The following is a 22,555-nucleotide window of genomic DNA, read 5'->3' on the forward strand; positions in this document are numbered from 1 at the left end:
GCAACATTGTTAAGTTCTTGTACTAGCTTTACCCAAACGCGCACAAAACTTGACGTTCGCTCTTTGTTTCATGTTGAACTCATGATGCTGCTTAAAACTCCTGTCTACTCTCACCACACCCAAACAAATAACTGTAAGTCAAGATCAATGCACTTGGTATCAGTTTCATATGAAACTTCCTCTTTTGATTGCACTACAATTCACTTGCATAGCTGCGCCACATAGTGTTGAGCAAATGCAAGACCAAGACCAAGACCCGGATAGTCCTGGTCTTGGTCTTGGTCTTGCACATCCAGTCTTGGTCTTGGTCTTGCACTGAAACATTTGGTCTTGGTCTTGCACACCCAGTCTTGGTCTTGCTGCAAGAGTCTTGCAAGTCTTGCTTTTAAGAAATCTTATGGCTTTCATACGTAAATTTTACTCTGGATAAATTCTACAGTACTGTTAGCAATATTGGCCAAAAAAAAAAAAAAAAAAAAAAAAAAAGAGAGAGAGAGAGAGAGAGAGAGAGAAAATAAAATAATAACGATGATAATCAAACATCTTAATATTTTAGTATAATTTGAGTAAAAACTGAAAACGACTCAACTGCCCATGTCTTTTGTGTAATACGAATACTTTTGACCCATATTAGAAATACAAAAACAACATCAAACTCCAGGTTATTTGAAATAACTGTACAAAATCACTCTCACTTGTGAATATGAATTATTTATTGTTGTATAATGTTATATCGCTCAATCCTCATGTGCCATATACCTGAGGAGGCTAAAAGTTATATTGATAAACAATTATTCAACTTATAAGCACGAGCCCATGAAATCAAACTTGCGGTCACATACACAAGTTTTTGTCAATATCATGAAAATGTTATTTCGATATTAATTTTTTTGAGCACACATTAAAAATTTCTAACGGATGCTTGATCCTTGGAGCCAAGGCCATACTCATGTAGTCGGCACTTATGGTGTACGGGATTATCGATGTTCAATACTACATTTCTCTTTAGTTTTAGAAGAAGAATACCACTAATATGTTTTGAAATGATGTAATATCTAGTTTTACGTGCCACGAGGATTATGCAACGAGGATAAGAGAGATGGTGATGACGAGAAATGAATGAATGGTGGAATGAAGAAAGTAGAAGGAAACGGGAAAATCCCGAGAAAACCTACGCACACGGTCTCTATCCACCAAAAAAGCTCACATGGTGCAAGCTGGAATCGAATCAGGAACCCCAGCATCAAAGGTGAACGCTCCACCACTAAACCGGTACTTGTGCAAAACTCTTGCGCAAGAGTTTTGGTCTTGGTCTTACAGGTATGGTCTTGGTCTTGGTCTTGCATGCAAGACTTACAAAAACTGCAAAACCAAGACTCCTGTGCTCATCACTAGCGCCACATGATGAGAAAAATCTATCTCGGTTTCAAATTGCCGCACTGTGTATATAGAAAGATCACAGTGCCGCTGATGCTATTCCTACATTCCTTCATACATTCATTTAGTTCTGAAACATCACCGTGGTGTTATTTGCACACCGCTCAACAGTGTGTCTGTGTCAAATTAGCAGCACCAGGCCGCAACATCGGACCTTTGTTGAAATAACACGCTATTGTAGTAGTCATCCTGGAGCCACTTGTATATGTTAAAATTGAGTTGTTTTAACATCATCATCTTTTTATCATCTTAAAATGTCTTAATAATTAATACGACTATTTTCCAATAATTAAATCCCACTTTAGTAACCAGTCTTATTTGATATCCTCTCAAAAAAAGATCACTTTTATTTGGTTTATTTTAGCCGAGTTTCAAAGTACATATGACAATAAAAATAAATAGGAATTCTTATTAGTTATTCCATGTTGCTCTTCTTTGTTTTTCTGAGTACATAAAATATTTTATTCTCATATGAGTACAGCGATATAAATAGGCCTATTTACTATTAGCTTTTATATGTATAATATACTGCAATTGATACTACTTGTCCTTTCTGACAGCTCGCTGCACGCACGTGGTGTTCAATGCTGTGTTGCCAGCTTTTGCGTCGGGTGTTGAAACAGTAAATTATTCACTGCAACTAAATCTCAGTTTTATAAAATTAAAACACAGAAAAGAGAACTAAAAAGAATGCTCTCAATAATCAGCAGGTCCACTACTCAAGTTGACAATTTACTAAAACAATGTGCATTTGTTTATATTCAAATTGGCAACGTGTTGAAAGGGTGTCATGTTTACCATTGCAAAGCAAGAGAAATGAACCACTATAATTGGCTGAACGTGCTGTTGCCATAGAAACGGTTCTCCTTGCTTGATTGTTATGACCACGTGCAGTCTGGGAAAAAATAGAGGAAAGCAACTGTCAGAAGGGACAAGTTGTATCAAACGGACTGCAGTGTTTTGCTGTAAGTATAGAAAATTTGTTTTCACTATAATCAAATTAAATTGATTTATTAATTTAATATGCTTCTGTGATGCCCGTAAGGTTAAAGGAGGTAAATGATTATGAAAGAATTTATGGAATAAGAATGTGGGAAGAAATGGGAGAATCACAAGTAAACCAAAGAACATTGTGTTGTCTACCACGAACTAAGATAGCCTGGGATCTTACCAGAGTCCTCTCACACAAGAGATGAGCGCTCTGTTCCTCACCGTGTCCTCCTCTTTTACTACCAACATAGAATTAAGTATAAAAGCGAATACGTATATATAACACATCTCAAACGTCATCATACAAGGGTCAGTTGAATGGAACTCAGTGGAAGCCGGCAAAAGAAAAAAAAGTATAACACGTCATACTTGTTTACCGCTGTCAACACATTTTCTTACTGTGATAACACTGGTCAACAGTGAAAATGCTTCGGAGATAAAAGTAACCAATTTTTTACTAATTTTTAGGGTGCTAATAACGAATATGAAATTCGGTTTTGAAGATTGGTTCGGGTTTCAAAGAAATACGCTATCACCGGATGTGCTCCGATGGGCAAATTAAGGGTTGGGCGTGGTAACAGGAGCTGTCTGCTTATTTCAATAAACTTTCATTATTTGACGGTTAGTTTTATTGCTATCCTCAGGGATGTCCGCAGAAGGTGAGTCCTGCGGGTCTTGACCCCCAAAATTCCGACTTTTTTGTAAATTTAGTCTAATTTCAGGTTCAATTTTACAATTTTTAATATAATTTAGCCTCAAATTGTATTTGAACCCCCGAAAAGCTTAGGGACCTTCCCGAAATAAATTCCTGCGTACCTGCATGAACACTTCAAAATCCCCTGGAACAGTATTTTCATCGGAAAGTGACATAGTATGTTGTAACAATGTAACGGGTCTTATGAGTAAACTTAACATAGAAGATAATACCGATGAATGATGGCTATTCTTCAAATATATTCTGCGTAAACTTCCGCAAATTGCTGCAACTAAAATCAGGTAGGGAATCCTTATTGGCCCTCAAATTCGCGAACTCCTTAATATTCCTGAATTCGATGCAGTGTTAGACGATAATGAGAGGATTGCGTAGGATTCTTTCCTAAAAGTGGTGACAAATGTTTTGGAAAACGAGCAGTTTCAGAAATATAAGGAAGTAGTGGAGCATCTATCTTCTACCAAGCAATGGGGTGTAATGTGTCTTTAAAAATTCATATAATCTTCCACATAGATTGCTTTCTAGAAAACTGCAGAGCATTCATTGATGAACATGGGGAGTATTTCTACCAAGTTATATCTATGATGGAGAAATGATATCAGGGCTACTGGAGTAAGTCTGCGCTTGACAATTGTAGTTGGACAATTGCTAGAGATGTTCCAGAACCACAATACAAGACACAGGCAAAGAAGCGCCGTTTGTAATATCCATGTAAGTTATATTTTATCACTTTCATTTTATATAGTTTTAATTTCTTATTGGCGCTTTTATATTCTTTGGAACAAACCCTGTACTAAGGCACACATAATCAATTATCATACCCTATAACCTATATATCAAGTGATTTTTAGTCTCACATGTAGAGGGTCTAACGTTATAACAAAACGCAAATTTCCTCTCTATACGCACGGACATCATTTTATATATTTTTATTTTATATCTCACTTTTCCCTATTTAAAAAAGGGTATTGTCAAGCATGACTTAGAAATACTTTTTCCTCATAATTATTGTAGATATTGCAATGAAACTTGGCACACACATTGCGTATGAACCACACTAATTTCAAGGTACAGTATATTGTATTTTGGGACCTGTAGCTGGGACCGCACAGGGGTCACTACATTTGAAGAAAAGTATTTTTGGGGCGGAAAATTCTGTTTTACCCCAATTTTCCATTTTCTCGTACAGCCCACACACATGCATTCTCATGGTACCATTTGAAAGCATGTTTTATTCTGAAGAGAAAGACGTACAAATTGTAATACTCAAATAAATAGTACCGTTTGGAATCTTTTTATTTTATACCTCACTTTTCCCTATATGAAATTTGGTATTGTCAAGCAAAACTCAGAAATAATTTTTCCCTCACAACTATTATAGATATTATAATGAAACTTGGCACATGTATTACGAATAAACTACAGTAGTTTTAAAGGTATATTATATTTGGATACCTTTAGCCGGGGACGTACCAGGAGTGCTATATTTGAAAAAAGGGATTTTTGGACCGGAATTTCCCAATTTTACCTTAAATTTCCCTCCTCTCATACATCATGTACACATGCGCATAGTATCATTTGCAGGCTTGGTTTATTCTGAAGCGAATGGCATATAAACCACAGTACTCGGATGAACAAAATTGAAGCAATAGCTACTTAAGTGAAAGACCAAACGGAAAATTTAACAATCTAAAAGTGTCAACACTACATAACACATATTTCTATCGATTACACTTAAACTCGAACCAATTCAGCATTTTTATTTTCGTTTCCGTATTCAGCATCCTCATTTCCATAAGAAAATGTACTTTTTTCCGAAGCATGAAAAAAGTTAAAATTTGTTGTCCAGTGTAACCGGTGACGCTTGCTTGTAGAAGAATCCTTGTAACTGTTAGTGAAGGCAATACTGCACCCTCTTCTGTCTTTCTTATTCTGACCTAAGGTGAGACAACCTCAAACTTTTCTTAATTTTTCCAAACACACATACATATACAAATTACATGGAGATAGATCAGGGCTTATGGTTGGATGGATCAGGAATTCCCAGTTGCTTATAGTTTGCTGCATGAGACCTAGTCATATCATGTAGGAGAATAAAGTCTCCTTGCCCCTAGATCTTTATCCTCTTAACAACAGCGCAATAGTGTCGATGCATCCTTCTCTATTGGTAAATGCATAACGCGACGTAAGAATTCATAATGCACATATCCACGATGATGAAGTAGAACGTAATTTTAATTGGCTTCCGCAGACTTTCATTTGACTCTTCATTTTCGAATATGGAATATATACAGAGTGCGGCAGAGTTCATAGCGTAATTTGACTTGCGTAGTACAATGACGTACTGCATGAATGCGCGCCAGCTCGTACCGCATTCGTGTACTGATGAGCTGCCATTTCGAGTGTGACAGTGATATGGAGCGATGGAGTGCACAGCATCGTGCCTTTGCTATCGAAAGTTATTTCAAGAATAACGACTCTGCTGTTGCTACCCAGCGTCTATTTTGGCAACATTTCAACTTGGGACGTCATGAGAAAGTTCCAGATGGACGGACCATTGTGAGGTGGGTACGTGCATTTCGAACAACAGATTCTGTTTGTAATGGCAAACCGGGAAGAAGTAAAAGAACTGTGCGGACACCAGAAGCCGTGGAAAATGTTCGTGCTGCAATATTGCGTAGCCCAAAAAATCTGCTTGTCGTCATTCGCAAACTGTGCATATGTCCGATCGCTCATTCAGAAGAATATTGCACGAAGATCTCCATTCTTACCCATATAAGCTGCAGATTGTTCAGGAAATTAGGCCTCGCGATTGGGTTTCACGAGAAACATTCTGCTTAACCATGCGTGATCTCCTTCGCCAAAATCCACAAACGTTGCACACCACCCTGATGTGAGATGAAGCTCATTTCGAGTTATGTGGTTCACTGAATAAACAGAATATGCGTTATTGGAGTGATGTAAACCCGCATGAACTGCACATCAAGCCCTTGCACAGTTCTCGTGTCATAGTGTGGTGTGGAGTTGCTTCCTTTGGGATTATTGGCCATTACTTCTTTGAGGTTGACAGCGGTGTGGCTGTAACTGTCACCAGTGAACGCTACCTAAAGATGCTGAAAGACTTCGTTTTTCCCCAATTAGGTATGGTCGATGTGGATGTGGAACAATTATGGTTTCAACAAAACGGAGCGACCTCGCATACAGCCAGAATTTTCATGGACTTCTTGCGACAGGCATTTCCAGGTAGAGTAATTTCCCGTTTTGGTGACATTTCCTGGCCGCCTCGCTCACCTGATCTTTCATCTGCAGACTTTTTCCTTTGGGGCTACCTGAAGCAAGAAGTGTTCCGAACACGTTGTGCCACCATTCCTGAGTTGAAGAATCATCAGAACTGCCGTCGGCAATGTCTCAGGGAATACGTTACGCCGAGTTATGGAAAGCTTCCAACGCCGCCTAGATGAATGTGTTGTGCAGAGGGGGCATCATTTGACAGGAGTCATATTCAAAAAGTAATCCACGCAATGGACAATGACTTACACATTAGTAAATGGCATACCTTTAACTATTAATTGACATAAGAGGTAATAAATAAATTACAGTTACTGCCTGATTGTGTGTTTTTAATATCCTACTATGAACGCTGCCGCACCCTATATAATATCGCTTTCAGTTATAATTTTACCTGCACAGGAGTTGAAAGAACAAAAAGGATAACATTTGCTTCAGAAAGCCCAGGAGAAATCATTTTGTTATGATCCTTGTTCGACATGTAATACCACATTACTACTAAGCAAGGCACTCCAAACACCAAAGATATCAGAAAGGCCCTTCTCCATTTTCGTATTTCTGTTTTATGATCAAGATAACTAGCATCCCAACTTTTGGTATTTACAAGTGATGCTACGTATCCTAAATCTTCTATCCTCTCTATTATGGTTCTTGGACCAGTGACTTCAGCATCGTATGTAAATGTGCCCCTTTGAAGAGAAAGGGAAATAACAGCTGTTTTAACACCTGGTAATTTCTTGATGTTTGTCTCTACAGTGTAAACGCATGACGAACACGTCATTCCATTAATCTGAAAGTAAAAATCAATTACTATAATACTGAGTTCATATTCAAAACTTAACATGCATGTCTTATGAATAGTTCTAAAGTTGTAGTACGAGGAGTGCTCAACAATTATTGTCTCTGATATAGAAAAAAATCTATTTGTGCACAATCCCTATTACTAAAATGCATTTCGTACACCTATGATCTAGAATTGTTACACCTTGTAAAAGAAAAAAAAAAACATGGTAGTTGAACAAAAAGGCATTGTTTCATAGCATGTATAACAGCCGTCGCATTATTTTCAAACTTGTTACCCGCAATTATTCTGTTTTACTTTGGAAACAAATGGAAGTCGTATTTACACACTGATATAACTTTTAATATGAATTTATTTAGCTTTCTTTTCTTATTAACTTGACACCGATTTCTCCCTGCTATCATGGAGATGTTCATTCACTAGACATCGATTCTGCGCACTGCTGAAGGATCGGTTTAGAAATATTTATTCTCCGAAATTCACGTTTGAAATGTATTTCACTTACTTACTAATCTGATTGCAACGTTGTTTCCTTTCTTCTTTCTGTATTTCATGACAATTCCAGATAGTTTTGTTTCGTGCTTGGAGTATATTTTATATTCACCTGTTAAAATTACGGGTTCATTTTGTAATCAGTTTTAAATTTACAGAAAATATTAATATAAGTTCACAATCAAATCGCGTTAATTGTTTAATGCATTTCGAAGGCTTTTGTTTTTATGGAGCTCATTATCGTAACATTTATGTACTAAGAAACTATGAACGTAGAGGGAACTAGACCCGGGGCCGCTGTGACTCAGTGGTACAGCTTTCACCATTGGTGTGTGAGGAAACTGATTCGAATCCCAGCTGGTGCCATGTGAGCTTTGTGGCACAGAAATATCGTGTGTGTGGACTTTCTCGTGGTTCTGTAGTTTCCTCCCACTTACTTCATTCCATCATTTCATTCATTCTAAACGTCACCGTTTTCTTTAGTTTACAAGGTATAATCGTGGGACGTGACGTAATACTGAAAGATTTCATTTCGAGTTAGCCGTCCAAAATTATCTTGCTCTCCCTTGTTTTAACGTTATGGTTCGGGACCTGAGTTGGAGATGTGAAATCCAGCATGCAAACACTTCGCTCATGAAGTAAGAAACCGTAATTCCTATACTGCTCTAACTTCAGATCTTATAAGCACATAATGTTGAATTTGAGGATTCACTTAAGTCAAACACGTGAATTATTGATTATAATCTTCTCAATAAGAATGAGCAAACACGTATTCCAGCTTTCCCATTTTTAAAGGAGGAAAGAAGTTATTTCCTATAACACTGAAATTTCTGGGATTTTATTCATTAAACTTTATTCTTCCTCACGTAACTCGGACACTTCTGCTAGTATATGTACTTTGGTATATACTGTTGTGCAACTCTTAGGACAAAAGTAAATTCCGCGTGCTATGTCACTTGTGAAAGTAAGTTTCGTATGCCCGAAGTGGCATAGATTGGTGGAAATTGAACCATACATAGAAAGTATGATACAGGAAACAATACAAAGAAACACATGATTAGAAAAAATGACACTTTTATTCAACGTCAACTCTGAAACCACTGCGATTCATGGTCTCCTCACACATTACAGAAGTTATTAGTGGTCCTTACAAGGTTCTGAGATCATCACAGACAGTGATGCATGCTCTGCACTGTGCACCCATGCTACTTACAAAGTTAGGAATGAGTTGTTAAGATATGGAGCTCCATTCCTCCACCAGCGCTGTTGACAACTGCTCGATGGTCCTTGGTGCATCTGGACGTGTTGCAAAATCTCTCCATAGCATCCCCAATGCGCACGATGGGATTTAAGTCAAGGGAAGGGGTAATTTAGTCAATTCGCCGAATATCCTCTTTCCAAGAGTTTTGTTACCTGCACTGTTCGATGCGAACGCGCATTGTCATCTATGAAGGAAAAGTTGGGACCAATTGCACCTTTTAAAATACACACTTGGGGAAGGAGTACAGTGTCACAATAACATTGACCAGTGAGTGTACTGCTTTCCAATATTAGAAGGTCGGTATGCCCATGCAACATTTTCCCCCTCCACATGCAATTGCACGGATTGTGGCCTTTGCTGTTTCTATTATTTTTTTTTAATCTGTATATATGATATACAAGTTATATGTGGGTTATTTCGTATTATTAGCAAGTAGGGTATACAAGATCTGAATTTTAGTTTTTATTTTAAATCTATTTTGTAGTGTATTGGTATAATTCATATATAATCATTGAGTATGCAAATGTGTTCTTTGCGTTTGTTGCTTGTTATTTATTATAAATGTGAATAATGTATATACTAATTAGAGGATATTTTTTTATCGATTTTATCTTGAAGACAAGACTAACCAATTCCACAGTATGCTTTAGTTGCAACTCTGTTCGGTTGGTTACGGAAAGCTTGGATAGCCGTTTTGAAAAAAAAAAAAAAGTTCTAGAGAGGGGACTTTTTATTTTTTTCATCTTTACAACAGTCTCTCTTTCTTCTGGAGAAGTCCTTCCGTGTATTATATAACAGGCCACTCCAAGTATTCCTGGCGGGTTTGTTTAGGAACTGACACATCTAGCAGTAAGCCACATCTTGCATCTTAGTACTGAATCGAGCATTATTCACACGCCTTTAGAATCTAGCATCTTGGTCAAATTAGGCATAATTTCATTCTTTCCTCAGGAGAACATGCAAAGAACGAATATTTAATGGTTGGAGCGATAGTGATGGTTGGAGTAATAAACCAGTGCGTATTTATACTGCGTTCTGTTGTTGAATTCAAAGAAATGTTCTAAAATAAGTTCAAGAAGTAAAACACGTTCATGCAAAAGACTGTTTACTTGCCCACTGGTTTTATTATTGTGAACTGAAACTCAAGTGCGCAGTTATCTTGAATATCCGTTTTGTCCCTTTTCACTTTACAATTTGAAGTGGAATGAGGGTCACGATAGATCTAGCGATATTCCGCTAAAAGAAATGCTTCAGTAATGTCGGAAGCGGTTAGTATTGTTTATATTACTTACAATGTTACCTCCCCACAAAATATAAATTCACTCTTCCTCCCCTTTTCTTTTTCGAATACAGTGAACCGACTCTTTTGTTGAAGAAAAACGCTAAGAGAAAATCGAAACATCTGTGTCTTAAACTTTCTTTGAAGCGCTGTATTTTGTGTTTTTAGGGTTTTGCGAGTATGTTTTCACATCAATATGAAGAGATAGCGACCCAAATCTTTTACCATGGACTCCTGCTGCCAACTGGCCCTGAGTAAACACCTGATCTCGATCTGCTCATTTTCTCTCGCACGCGTGAAATGGGTTTGTTATTTCCAAAACAAATGAGAATATAGTTATCTGAAGCTTTTGCGTTTTTGCACGCACACAGGTCATTGCTATGTTTTAATGATCATAAGAAATATCAAAACCATCCGATGCACATGATACGAAACAGCGAACAGAGAAAGGCAAAGATTATGGTAGACCAAGTTTTCCGCGTGGTATCGTTATCGAGAATAAATATTTGATAATGTCACGTAGATACGCTTAAACTTATTCCATCTGTCCTTTAAAGTTTGTCGTCTCATGCATTTATCAGGATAATACGCACGGCATATGTCTAGACTTGCACTCTCTCTAAACTAATGAGTAAACTCATTTAGAACACCAACTGATATCAATAAACAGCAAAGAAAACAATACTTCATACTTCTATCATTTGATGCACATCTCTATGAAGTTGTTTTCCTCAAAAGCATAGCTTACTTCTTTTCAAAATAGCTCCTTCGTGTCACAGCTGTGTTTAATTTTGTTTCGTGCTAGGATGAAAGGGACAAATACAACATTTGCTTCGCGGTGAAGTTATATATATTACTAAGATGACCGATGATAAGCGAGGTTTAAAAAAGAGTGCCTTTCGGATCCACAATTTAACGGTTAGTTGCAGTCCGTGTTGAAAATCGAACCAAAGTTATGTAAGACCTCTTACCATTGAGCTCTTTTGTAGTAAAAGTGAACTTCAGAAACACGCAAAAGACTTGAAACATCAAGCTAATGTAAAGCAATTGCAAAATACCCTGCCTACCACTGCATTTTTTCTGTGGCAAGGAACATGCGGTGCCCAGCAACACAAAAATCGTGTTGAAGCCAATATATATATATATATATATATACAGATGGTGATCAGAAAAATGGAAACACCTGTAGTTGGCAACACGTCAGATGTATGGGTTGGAAGTGGTGTCATGGCGCCCACAGCGCCGGAGCGCTGGTGGTGGTGTGTTAGGTCTGTCTCCATACTACGTCAGGCGCAGTGGAACAGCGGTGTCCAGTGGCTGCAGCAGACGGAGGTAGTGTAAAATGGGAGACCTCTCAGATTTTCAGAGGGCAAATTATTGGTGCGCGGTTATGTGGAGTGAGTGTGACGGCAGTGGCTACTGTGTTACGTGTGTCGCGTGGGACAGTGTCGAAGGTGATGGCGGCCTACACAACACACGGGAAAACCACATCGGGGAAGCGGAACAGTGGGCGGAAGAAAATCATGAGTGACAGGTCACGCCAGATATTAAAGCGCATTGTCACGCAGAACCGTCGTGCCACTGCGGAGCAAGTGACGGAGGAACTCAATCAGCACCTCCCCCACCTTGTTTCGATAATCACAGTCCGCCGCGAATTACATGACATGAACTTACGGGGTCGTGTTGCACGGACCAAACCGATCATCAGGGTCCATAACGCTTTCGCACACCGCAAATGGTGCCGCGACCATGCAAATTGGACCGTTGAGGACTGGAAACGTGTGATATGGTCGGATGAGTCATCCTTCACTCTATTCCCAACAACGGGCCGTGTTTATGTGTGGGGATCGCCTAAAGAAGCTTATGATCTGCAGTGTCTCCGCCCAACTGTGCAACATGGCGGCGGCTCGGTGATGCTGTGGGCCGCAATATCATGGTTTTCATTGGGTCCTGTGGTCACACTTAGCGGACGAATCACTGCCAACAATTATGTCGCAATTTTAGAAGATCACTTGCATCCTATGGTCCGGATGTTGTTCCCGGACAATGACGCCATCTTCCAGGATGATAATGCACCCATTCACACAGCTGGCGTTGTTGCAGCGTGGTTTGAGGAACACCGGGATGTAGTTCAACACCTCCCCTGGCCCGCCCAATCCCCAGATCTCAACATAGTTGAACATCTGTGATCCGTCTTGGAAACACGACTCCGGCGACGATTTCCACCTCCATCCTCTCTCACAGAACTGGCCGATGCTCTGCACGAGGAATGGTGTAAAATTCCACTTGCTACCATTCACGACCTCTATGCCTCCATCCCACGTCGCATCAAGGCTGTTCTGAAGGCGAAAGGTGGCCCGAGACCATATTAATCTGGTAAGTTGCAATTTCGTTCAGTGTTTCCATTTTTCTGATCACCATCTGTATATATATATTGCCGAACATAACATCCCTCATCCCTTTCCACACCATATAATGCTTGTTAAAAGAAAGTGCACCTAATATTTTTAAATTTTGTTTATAATCTTATCATGCATAATTATAAATAATGCCTTTCATACTATGAAAATGAAGGACTTGTCGGGTGTTCGAAGAGTGCTGTGGTGAGCGTCTTCAACAAGTGGTGAAACCAAGGGGAAACGTCGTCCAAACTCGAGGGGTTGAGCGCCTTCCATTTCATTACAGATGTCGGACGTCGTAGGCTGGGCAGACTGGTAAAACAGGACAGGTAGCGAACTGTGGTGGAACTAACATCAGACTTTAATGCTGGGCAAAGTGCAACAGTGTCTGAACCTACAGTGCGCCCAACACTCCTAACAATGGGCCTCCGCAGTCGACGACCCATCCATATGCGAATGTAAACACCATGACATCGGCAACTACGACTGAAATGAACACGTGACCATCGCCACTGGACCTTGGCGCAGTGGCAGAGCGTTGCATTGTGTGATGGATCCCGATACCTTCTTCATCATGACGATGGGAGGGTGCGAATCCATCTTGTTCCAACGGAACAGCTCCTTGACACCTGTACTGCAGGACGCAGACAAGCTGGAGGCGGCTCAATTATGCTCTGAAGAACATTCATGTGAGCATCCATGTGTCTAGTGGAGCTCGAGCAAGGTACTATGACGGCCGAGTCTTATCGCACACTGCTTGCAGACTACAACCATGTTTCCCAATGGTACTGGCATTTATAGACCAGATAATGTACCATGTCACAAGGCCATGAGTGTGATGGAGTGGTTCGAGGATCACAAGGGCGAGGTCCAAGTGATATGCTGACCCCCAACTCACCGGATCTGAACCCAATCGAAAACATCTGGGATGTAATTGAACGTGACGTTAGAACGCATAGGAATTTACGGAAATTAGGTGAACTTTGTGTGCACATGTGGTGCCAACTCTCTCCAGCGAATTACCAAGGATCATTGCGTCCATGCGAAAATGCGTCGCCGTTGTTATCCGTGCCAAAGGTGGACATACTGACAATTAGGTAGGTAGTCATAATGTTCTGGCCGATGTGTGCGTATATTTTAACTCGTATATTTGTCTCGACTCGATTTTCAGGAACAGACTTAAATCTGGACTCGACTCGACTCGTGCGCATCCCTACTGAGGATGCAGTTTCGACTTTTGGGGTCCATTTAGCAGATAATTTTTTCAACCCTAAGTTTTCATACAAAATTCTTTGTATTGAACCGGTAGATATACCCGTAGTCTTGCTTATTTTGCGCACTGTTATTTTTTGTCACTCCTTTCCAGATCATGCACAAGATCACAATATTAATGTTTTCTTGTTTGTGTGTGTGTGTGCGTGTGCGTGTGTGTGTGTGCACGCTGTTAGAAGAGCAGCACCACTTGCACGTTCACAGCATTGCCTGCCACCAGGAATTCACGTGACCACTTTTTTATCACTTGCTACGAGAAGGCACTACCACCCAACACACTAACTCTTTGGGGATCTCATGGTACAATTTGTACCATACTGGGTGTTTCATGGCACATTGCGTTATAACTCTCCTATTTGAGCTTTTTCGTCCGGGTTTTTTTTTTTTTGTTTTTAAAGTCCAGAGGCATTGCAGAAGACATTACGGATGGTTTCACACCTTTCTGTATCGAGACATAGGAGGTGATGACGTCATAAGTCTAAAATTTATATTTCCGTGTAATACTTTTTGGAGGGGTTTATGTAAAGTATTTTTGGCGGGCTTATTTTTGCACGTAGAAGATTGAAATTTTGCACAAACATGCAGTCCACCGAGTAGTATTTACCAGATTTTTTCCTCAGATTTCTGCGTTAAAACAGGGGGGATCCAGAGGGTCAAAAAGTTGAAAAAGGGATATTTTTACCAAAAAATCCCGTTTTTCCTCATTTTCTCGCCTTAGATACATAATGGGGACAAGTGAATGGTACCGCCTGAAAGGCAGTTCTATTCTGAAGAGAATGATGGGCAAAACATGACCCTAGGATAATTAGGAATGTCTCAGGGAATGTTTAAAAATTTCCCTCTGTATACGGGAATATGGGACATTGTCGGTATATTTTTTTTTTTTTTGGCGGGCTTACTTTTGCATCTGGAAAATTGGAATTCTGCATAAACATTCAGCCCACCGAGTAGTATTTACCAGATTTTTTTCAGATCTCTGCGTTAAAACAGGGGGGTCCAGGGGATCTAAAAGTTGAAAAAAGGATATTTAGTTCCAAAATATCCCGTTTTTCCTTATTTTCTCGCCTTAGATACATGATGGAGACACGTAAGTCATACCGACTGAAAGGCAGTTTTATTCTGAAGAGAATGATGGGCGAAACGTGACCCTAGGATAATTAGGGATGTCTCAGGAAATTTTTTACCTGAGATCATGGTGTTTTACGGTAATTTGGGGCATGGTGGGAATTCCTGATAAAATTTTTCCCGCCCTTGGTATTTAAGATAGAAACTTGAAATTTGCCACACACATTCAGTATACCAAGTACTATTTATCAGATTTTTTTAGATGGCTATGTTCACACAGGGTCGCTCCAGGGGGGCCCAAATTGCGAGAAAAAATTTTCCCTCCAAAATTTTTCCTTTTACACCATTTTTTCCGTTCCTGGTATATGGTATGAGCATGCGGGTGGTATCATTTGAAAGCCAGCTCCATTCTGAAGAGAATGAGGTATGAATCATGATCCTAGGATAAATAGTGACGATGCAGTAGCTGCTTGACTGAAACCCCGGATCTCTTAAGGGCTAACCATATCAGTGTGCATCTTCGCTGGTGTTAGTACTTTCATCTGCAAGCATTTAATCATGTGCTACTTCAGTTTTCTCCATTTTCACTTTCTATCTACAAAACGGAGAACACGAACAGTATCAATGACATTGCCCTTTACTTTGGTACATATACTTCTAAAGCTTTAGAATACAACATAGAAAAAGCATGACAGTTTTGTTCAACTCCTTCTATATCAGGGATAATAAATTATAAACGTTCCTCGTATTAATACGTCACCTAATATTATGTAACTAGTGATTCTAATACTACAAGTATACAATACATTTCGTTTGACATAGCATCTCACTTTAGCTCTACTCACATAGAATACTTTCTTTATTGATTTTTTATTATTGTTTATTACAATTTTCAAAGTAACTGATAAACAAAATTTGGGCATGATTACATTTCAGCACATAATGGAACAAAGTAACCAGTACCTTCGTTTCTGTATGATGTCGTATTCATTTGGCAGTCCAATAATAAATGGGTGGAATATGACATGCTTCCTGTACTATTTGTTTCCGGTAGGTTCCAAAGAAATATGCTACCCGTATAGAGCTTACAATGATTATTTTCCGGTTATCTCATAGTGAAAGAGAGAATTGTAATTTTTGTTTACACTTCCAAAAGAATAAACTTCAAAGAATAAAGGTAAAAGATAAGGAAACATTCCTATATTAGAACAGATGTGAAATGAGTGACAGCCGTGCTATTTTTAATTCAGTAGTCATATTTTTTAAAACAAAAGATACAGGGTGGTCCAAATGAAACTGACCTGAATATGAAACCTATATGACATAGGTAACACAAACAAAAGAAAACAAGGAGTTACAATGAAATTAATTATCATTAATTCTTTTTATGTCTGGCAGTGGGCGGTTTGAACACAAATGCTTAAAATGGTCACCTAAACATACAAAGCACTTTCCTGCTCTGGTATTGAGATTTGTATAGGTTACTCGGGCGCGTAGCAACAGAAGTTGTGATGACGTCTTAGAGCTGTTTTAGGGATTAAGCATTGTTTTCATACATTTTTCCTTTCAAGAAACCTTATAAGAAGAAGTCATATATTCTAATATCGAGTGATATCAGAGGTCACAAATCATCACTCACAATTCAATCCTCAACGAAGAATTCCGCAAGTATTTTCACTGAGTTTCGAGCAGTGTGAGTAATTGACACGTCTTGTTGGAAGTAGACACACTGCTTCTCGTCGTCACTTAATTCATTGACAAATGGGATGAAGAGTTGTTCACATACTGCTGTGAATTGACGATCCAAGGGAAGCAAGATGTGATAATCTTCCTGGTTGAAAAAGCACATCATGATACATCCATCTACTGGTCGTAAAACTGCATCTCATGAAATTCATGAAGATTACCTGCAGGCCAGTATCTTCAATTGAATTTATTTACTCACAAAAATGGACATATCCCTCACAAGTCAAAAGAACAGATCCAGATCCAGGTATTAGCTTCCAATTACAGATTGCATCTACTGACAATACTACACACGGCACTGATTGCATAGTATCTTCATTTGCTGCACGATAGAGATCTTATAAAATTGCATATAAAGATCTTGCTTCAGAATACGTAGACACGATGATCTTGATACCTCTTGATGCTACTAACTTCGTAGCCTGCATCACACGCCACGCCACATCAGCAATTTTATCATGCATTCGCACTCGTTTTGGGTACACTTTGCACTGGTTATCAACAAGTCGGGCGGAGAGCCACTTGCTTATTAGCTTCTGTATAGCAGAATTCACAGATGCAGCTTTATTAAATTTCTCTGTGAAAAGCATCCTACTGGTTTTATAAGAGTTGAGTATGTCTGCATCACAAACACCTTCTTAGCTATTGTAAGAACCATCATATCTGCAACAAAAGAAATAAACCTTAGGTATGCACATTAATAAGCCATGTCTTGATGACATTGGAATGACCATGTTTTTCCAGACCACTTCTTGTGCATTATATTGTTTTGAAGTCCAAATAGTCACAATTTTCTTTATTTATACGTTACTTTGAAAATTTCAAGAAGAAAAGAATCCGTGTTTCTAGAAACTTCTTCCTAGGAAAAACCAATTGGATCTTCAGGACAACCTAATTATTGAATCATGCGTAAAACATGTCTGTATAGGCAGGATTTCTTTTTTAAGTTTTAGAACTTATATTGATAAAACCTTTCAGAATTCCCTATCTCGTTTTCTATGATTGTATTTAATTTAAATCGGTCCGGAAAGATACGTAATACAAATTAAATGAGGGATTAATGATTAGTTAATAACGTTCGCAGATCACACCAACTTCAATTAAAGAATTAATTCTCATCTCAGCAATGAACTACTGCTACTATCTACCAAGAACAACTAAGCAAGCTCCTACTCTATTTACAAACAAAAGTTAATAATCTTGAAGTTGTGATCAGATTATTTTTCTATTTTGCGATATTGAAGAAGTAAATCCAAGAGAAAGGGTCTCGTAGAACTAAATATATGTTCGTACAAAAGATTTTTTTCTGAAGTTTACATGAATTAATTCTTTGTATATTAATATAAAAAGTATCCACTGACCTTTCCTTACCGTAGACCGAATGAGTGTGCTATCTACGCCCCGAAATATTAGTGAATTTTACTATAATCAGAACTCACTTGTACTGTTACTTCGCCTGTTCCTAGAGATTGTTTATCTTCTATGATGGTTGCACTAAATCCAAAATTGCAGATAGCAGTTACTATTTCCTCGGGTTTAATCTTCGAATTATTATATTTTACTTCAGCAGTTCCAGGTAATAATGAAATTAAAATGTATTCAATACCTATATATTTTCAGGAAAGAAAGTTATACAATTTAAACAACAAACAAATAATGTAATGTAAGTTCAAGATAAGATTATTAAGAATAAAACTATTTTAAATAAGTAAAAGAAATGTCCAATTCAGTAAATAACTCAACACTATATAATATCGTGAAGAACAGCATCAAAAGTGTATTAAGGGGGAAGACTACTAAAAATGATATGAAAGCTAACCATTTTTCTTTTGTTCATTTTTCGTAAGTGAAAAGAGATAATGAAATGTAACTGACCACAATAACAGATAATGCTATCTACACCCGAAAATACGAATCCGAAGAATTTAGGTTAAGGCAGCGACTAGAAAAATGAATTCAACAGTAATTGATGACTTATGATGTTGTCTTGGCTCCTTGTTAACTATTTTTTAAATAATATTTGCATTTATTTTGTAATAAACCGAAAGTGTAATTTTAATAATTTTCTATGGATGGCAACACTGAAAATTCTTCCGATTCGTATTTTCGGGTGTACAATAACATTATGTATTGTTGTGATAAGCAGTGATGCCAATTTAGCCTATTTTTGGCCAAATCTAGCCTATTTGGAGAGGCATTTAGACATACAAATCTACGAAATGTGTATAGCCTTAGATATAGCTTTTGTGACACTCTTTTGCCATTTTTGGCTTTTTATGAGCCGTTAAATTAATTCTAAAAATATTTTTTTCTTTGAAAATAAAGTATATTTTTTTTAAAAAAAATTAGCTTATTTGTCATTATATATTATCGTATTAATTGATTTCTTTAAACAGAGGGTGTTTTATTACGCACGTCGCTGCGCCTCGAAGAACCGTTATGTGTTGAAACCACAACTTTTCAGAAGCAAAGAACATTCCAAACTTAAACTTTTGCCAAATATGCACGGAAACACTTGAATATATATATATATATATATATATATATATATATATATATATATATATATATATATATATATATAATTGGTTCTGCTTATATTATGCACTGGACATTGTTGCAGCTTTCTTCAACAATATTACATTACTATTTATGTGTTTACGTAGCACATGTCGGTTTATCTTTTGCGAGTTTATAAGTAAATTAATGATCAATACATACGTGATGACAACATGAAGCCTTTTATTTCAATCTATTATTTTTCCATTGTTGTGGCGAAACAATTGAATATTCACTTATCACATTATATCGGACGCTGCCTGACAGCTTTCAGGTTTATTTGCACGGCATAACTCATTTTCGACAAAAGCGTCACATAGCGGTTCAACGACTTGTTTTTCATTCTTCTTTTCTCTCCCCACCAACAGATTTACAACTACTTAGCAATATTTATCGACTCAGAAAGAATTTTAATATCGCTCTCGTACCGGCCCCGCTTGCTGCCTTTGAATTGTTTTAATTTTCGCATTTCATTGCAAGAATAAGAGTTTTCGGATACAAATTTAGTAAACTGTTTGGTTCTTCAAGCGACAGAGATTGTTAATATTTATTAACCCTTCGAGTACCAAGAGTGGGTAAATTTGACCCAGACGATCTTTTATAAAGAAATGCTATAATTTCAAAGATCCATAGTGGGCTAATATTTTAGGTATTCCTCCATTAACAACCATTTTCTTTTGGAAACCATTTAAGTAGAATTCATATATAAAATAAGTACAAAATGCCAAAAAAAAAAAAAAAAAAAATGGCAGAACTTGTAGTTGGGTCAATTTGAGCCAGCCTTGGTACTCCGCGGCACGACACACACAAATAACATATTATTATTATTATTATTATTATTATTATTATTATTATTTTGCTGATTGAAACGGCAGTTTTTCTTTTACCTGCAACAATCACTTCCCCGTTCTACCAAGGTGAGAATAATAGAAAGTTTTATTTTAGCAAACTCTTTTTTCCCCACCCTTTCCCCCCTCCACACTTACCGCTGTACATTTCTTTCTCAGCAATTGCTACATTGCTGTTCAGTTTCCTACAATATCTGGCTTTATTTTCAGCAAGCCATGTGATTTTTCACCCCTCAAAAGTATGCAACCTGCCACAAGTTTGTATGCAAAGGATACTGCACCAGCGAGCCGCTCTGTAAGGACTATCAGGTGCAATCAAAATACCATGTGTGACAGGAATTACTCCTAAAAAAAGACCGTATTTTTATGTATATTTTTTTTTATGTTACAGTACTATAATTCAGGTATTGTTTGAGAGTGTCATGAGCCGCTGTAGCGCCCCAGAGGGCCCTAATCCCTGGCAGGCTACGGCTAAGTTGAACGCTCAGTGCCGGAGCACCGAGTTAATAACTGTAAGAACGGGGTCGCCACCTGTGAACTGCTTAGAACACAGGAAAGAAGTAAACAAACACCAAAAAACAGGATAAACCTGTATTTAAATGATCTAAAAGAAAAAGACATAACACAACTATACAACGGTAAACGAATCCAACATGTGCGAGACTGCACCCTGTACACTCTACGAGTGCACAGAGAACAGCCCTTTTCTCGTGTAGTGATTTCCTTACCTATAAGTAATCCAAGAAAACTCAGCCGCTAAAGATAAACCTGTAAAGTTTGGTTTCATGGAATATAACACTTGGGATTATGGGTTGTAATATTTATTTGGCTAAGTATATTTTCACAAATAAGATTGTTCATTATTCATTATACACAAGTAAATGGAATGATGTGGTTTACTGAAATTGAGACTAGAATCAGTTAATGAACTTTCTGTGACATTTTTAACTTGCACAGTCACATGACTAAATAGACTTATACTGGATACAACAAAACACTAATGATAAATTAAACATACTATATAGTTAAACAAACACGCAAATAATATACACTACAAGAAAATCGTTATGTTAATGAGTTCACCATGGTTTTGACATGTATTAGGACAAAATAGCTCGAGCAAGTTAATTTTACTAACCACGACTAGTCGGGTGGACATAGAGTTAAGTAATGCATAAGTATAACCATCATATACCAATGAATTATTACTAGAATACTAATGAACCCCAAAAGAAACATCATGCTAGATTGGTTTTAATTATAGTAAACGTCGCCAAAAACGAACGAACGATCCTGACTGAATAAGATTTTCTAAGGTGGACAGGAGGTGGACAAGTTGGACAAACATGGCTATAAGAACATTGCGACGAGCCAAGATAGTTAATATTGACAACTAATACTGTGCTTGGGTCTAAATATAGGGATGTAAAATATGAATAACACAGTATCCGTTGCTTCTACCTACTATCTGAAGCAGGCAGGAATATCTTAAACTCCTTCTATCTCCACCAACCTACAACGTAGGATTTTTATCGAACAACATGCGAAAGGTGATACAATGATAACTAAGACTGTTGATCTTTACGGTACTCATTTATTCAATTAGCGTTTAAGTAAAGTTTATAGGATGTTGTGATGTTTGATCTTTAAGTAAAACTGTTAACTCACATTTCATAGAACTGTTTGTGAATTGGTCAACGTTAGAATATCAGAGATGTATTAAACATACCTCGATGATCGGGACTCGAACCTCTGGCTACGAAGTTCGTCTTCTGACTTCCTCACAGTGGATGGATGTCCACTGGAACGTAGTTCACAGCTGATTCCAAATAGTGACTCTTATCGAGAATAATACTTGGAGACTATTCCAAGACTGCTCATGGAGACTCCTACACGCTGCTACCAAGGCTCCCTGAGACTGATCCTAGAGACTCCCTCAGACTGATCACAGAGACCGCCTGAAACTGCCCCTAATTCAGTCCAACAATAGCTTTTTATCATCGTCCTCACGATGACGAATTTTGTTGTTCTTGATTACAAATTCTGACGTTTTACATCTCTGAGCCGAAATTGTGCTTATTCACAATTTCTGCATTTTCTTTCATTGACCAGATTCTCCAGACAGCTTATGTCTGCGAAATTCACACTTTTACCTAATTTTGATTATGTGTTTGTGTTGACATAATTTCTACAACGTTTTACATTTATTTTATTTCGTATTTGTTTTTGTTATTCTTATGACACTGCAGACTCGTGTCTATTCCATGAAGAAACAACAAGCATCAGCAATGCGTAATACGATGATATAACATGTCTGCAACCTAATTACAACAATTTAATAATAAACAAACATTTTAATATTTTCTTCTGAAACCAATTAATAAGATGAATAAATTTAGAACTTA

At 37.8% G+C, this 22,555-nt stretch overlaps 1 protein-coding gene across 2 annotated transcripts in view; it reads right to left on the bottom strand.

Annotated features, from left to right (window-relative positions):
• LOC145662498 (copper-transporting ATPase 1-like) overlaps positions 1–22,555 on the bottom strand; it is a 178,241-nt gene that overhangs the window by 101,336 nt on the left and 54,350 nt on the right. For both annotated transcript variants that reach the window (XM_081728134.1, XM_081728133.1), the window contains exons 4-5: positions 18,183–18,349; positions 6,822–7,217 (exon numbers count right to left, since the gene is read on the bottom strand). In XM_081728134.1, the coding sequence (XP_081584260.1) occupies positions 6,822–7,217; positions 18,183–18,349 (563 nt within the window). The remainder of the gene's footprint in view (positions 1–6,821; positions 7,218–18,182; positions 18,350–22,555) is intronic.

Source organism: Thermobia domestica, chromosome 10 (assembly GCF_964235325.1).
Source record: "Thermobia domestica chromosome 10, izTheDome1.hap1.1, whole genome shotgun sequence".
Classification (NCBI taxonomy): domain Eukaryota; kingdom Metazoa; phylum Arthropoda; class Insecta; order Zygentoma; family Lepismatidae; genus Thermobia; species Thermobia domestica.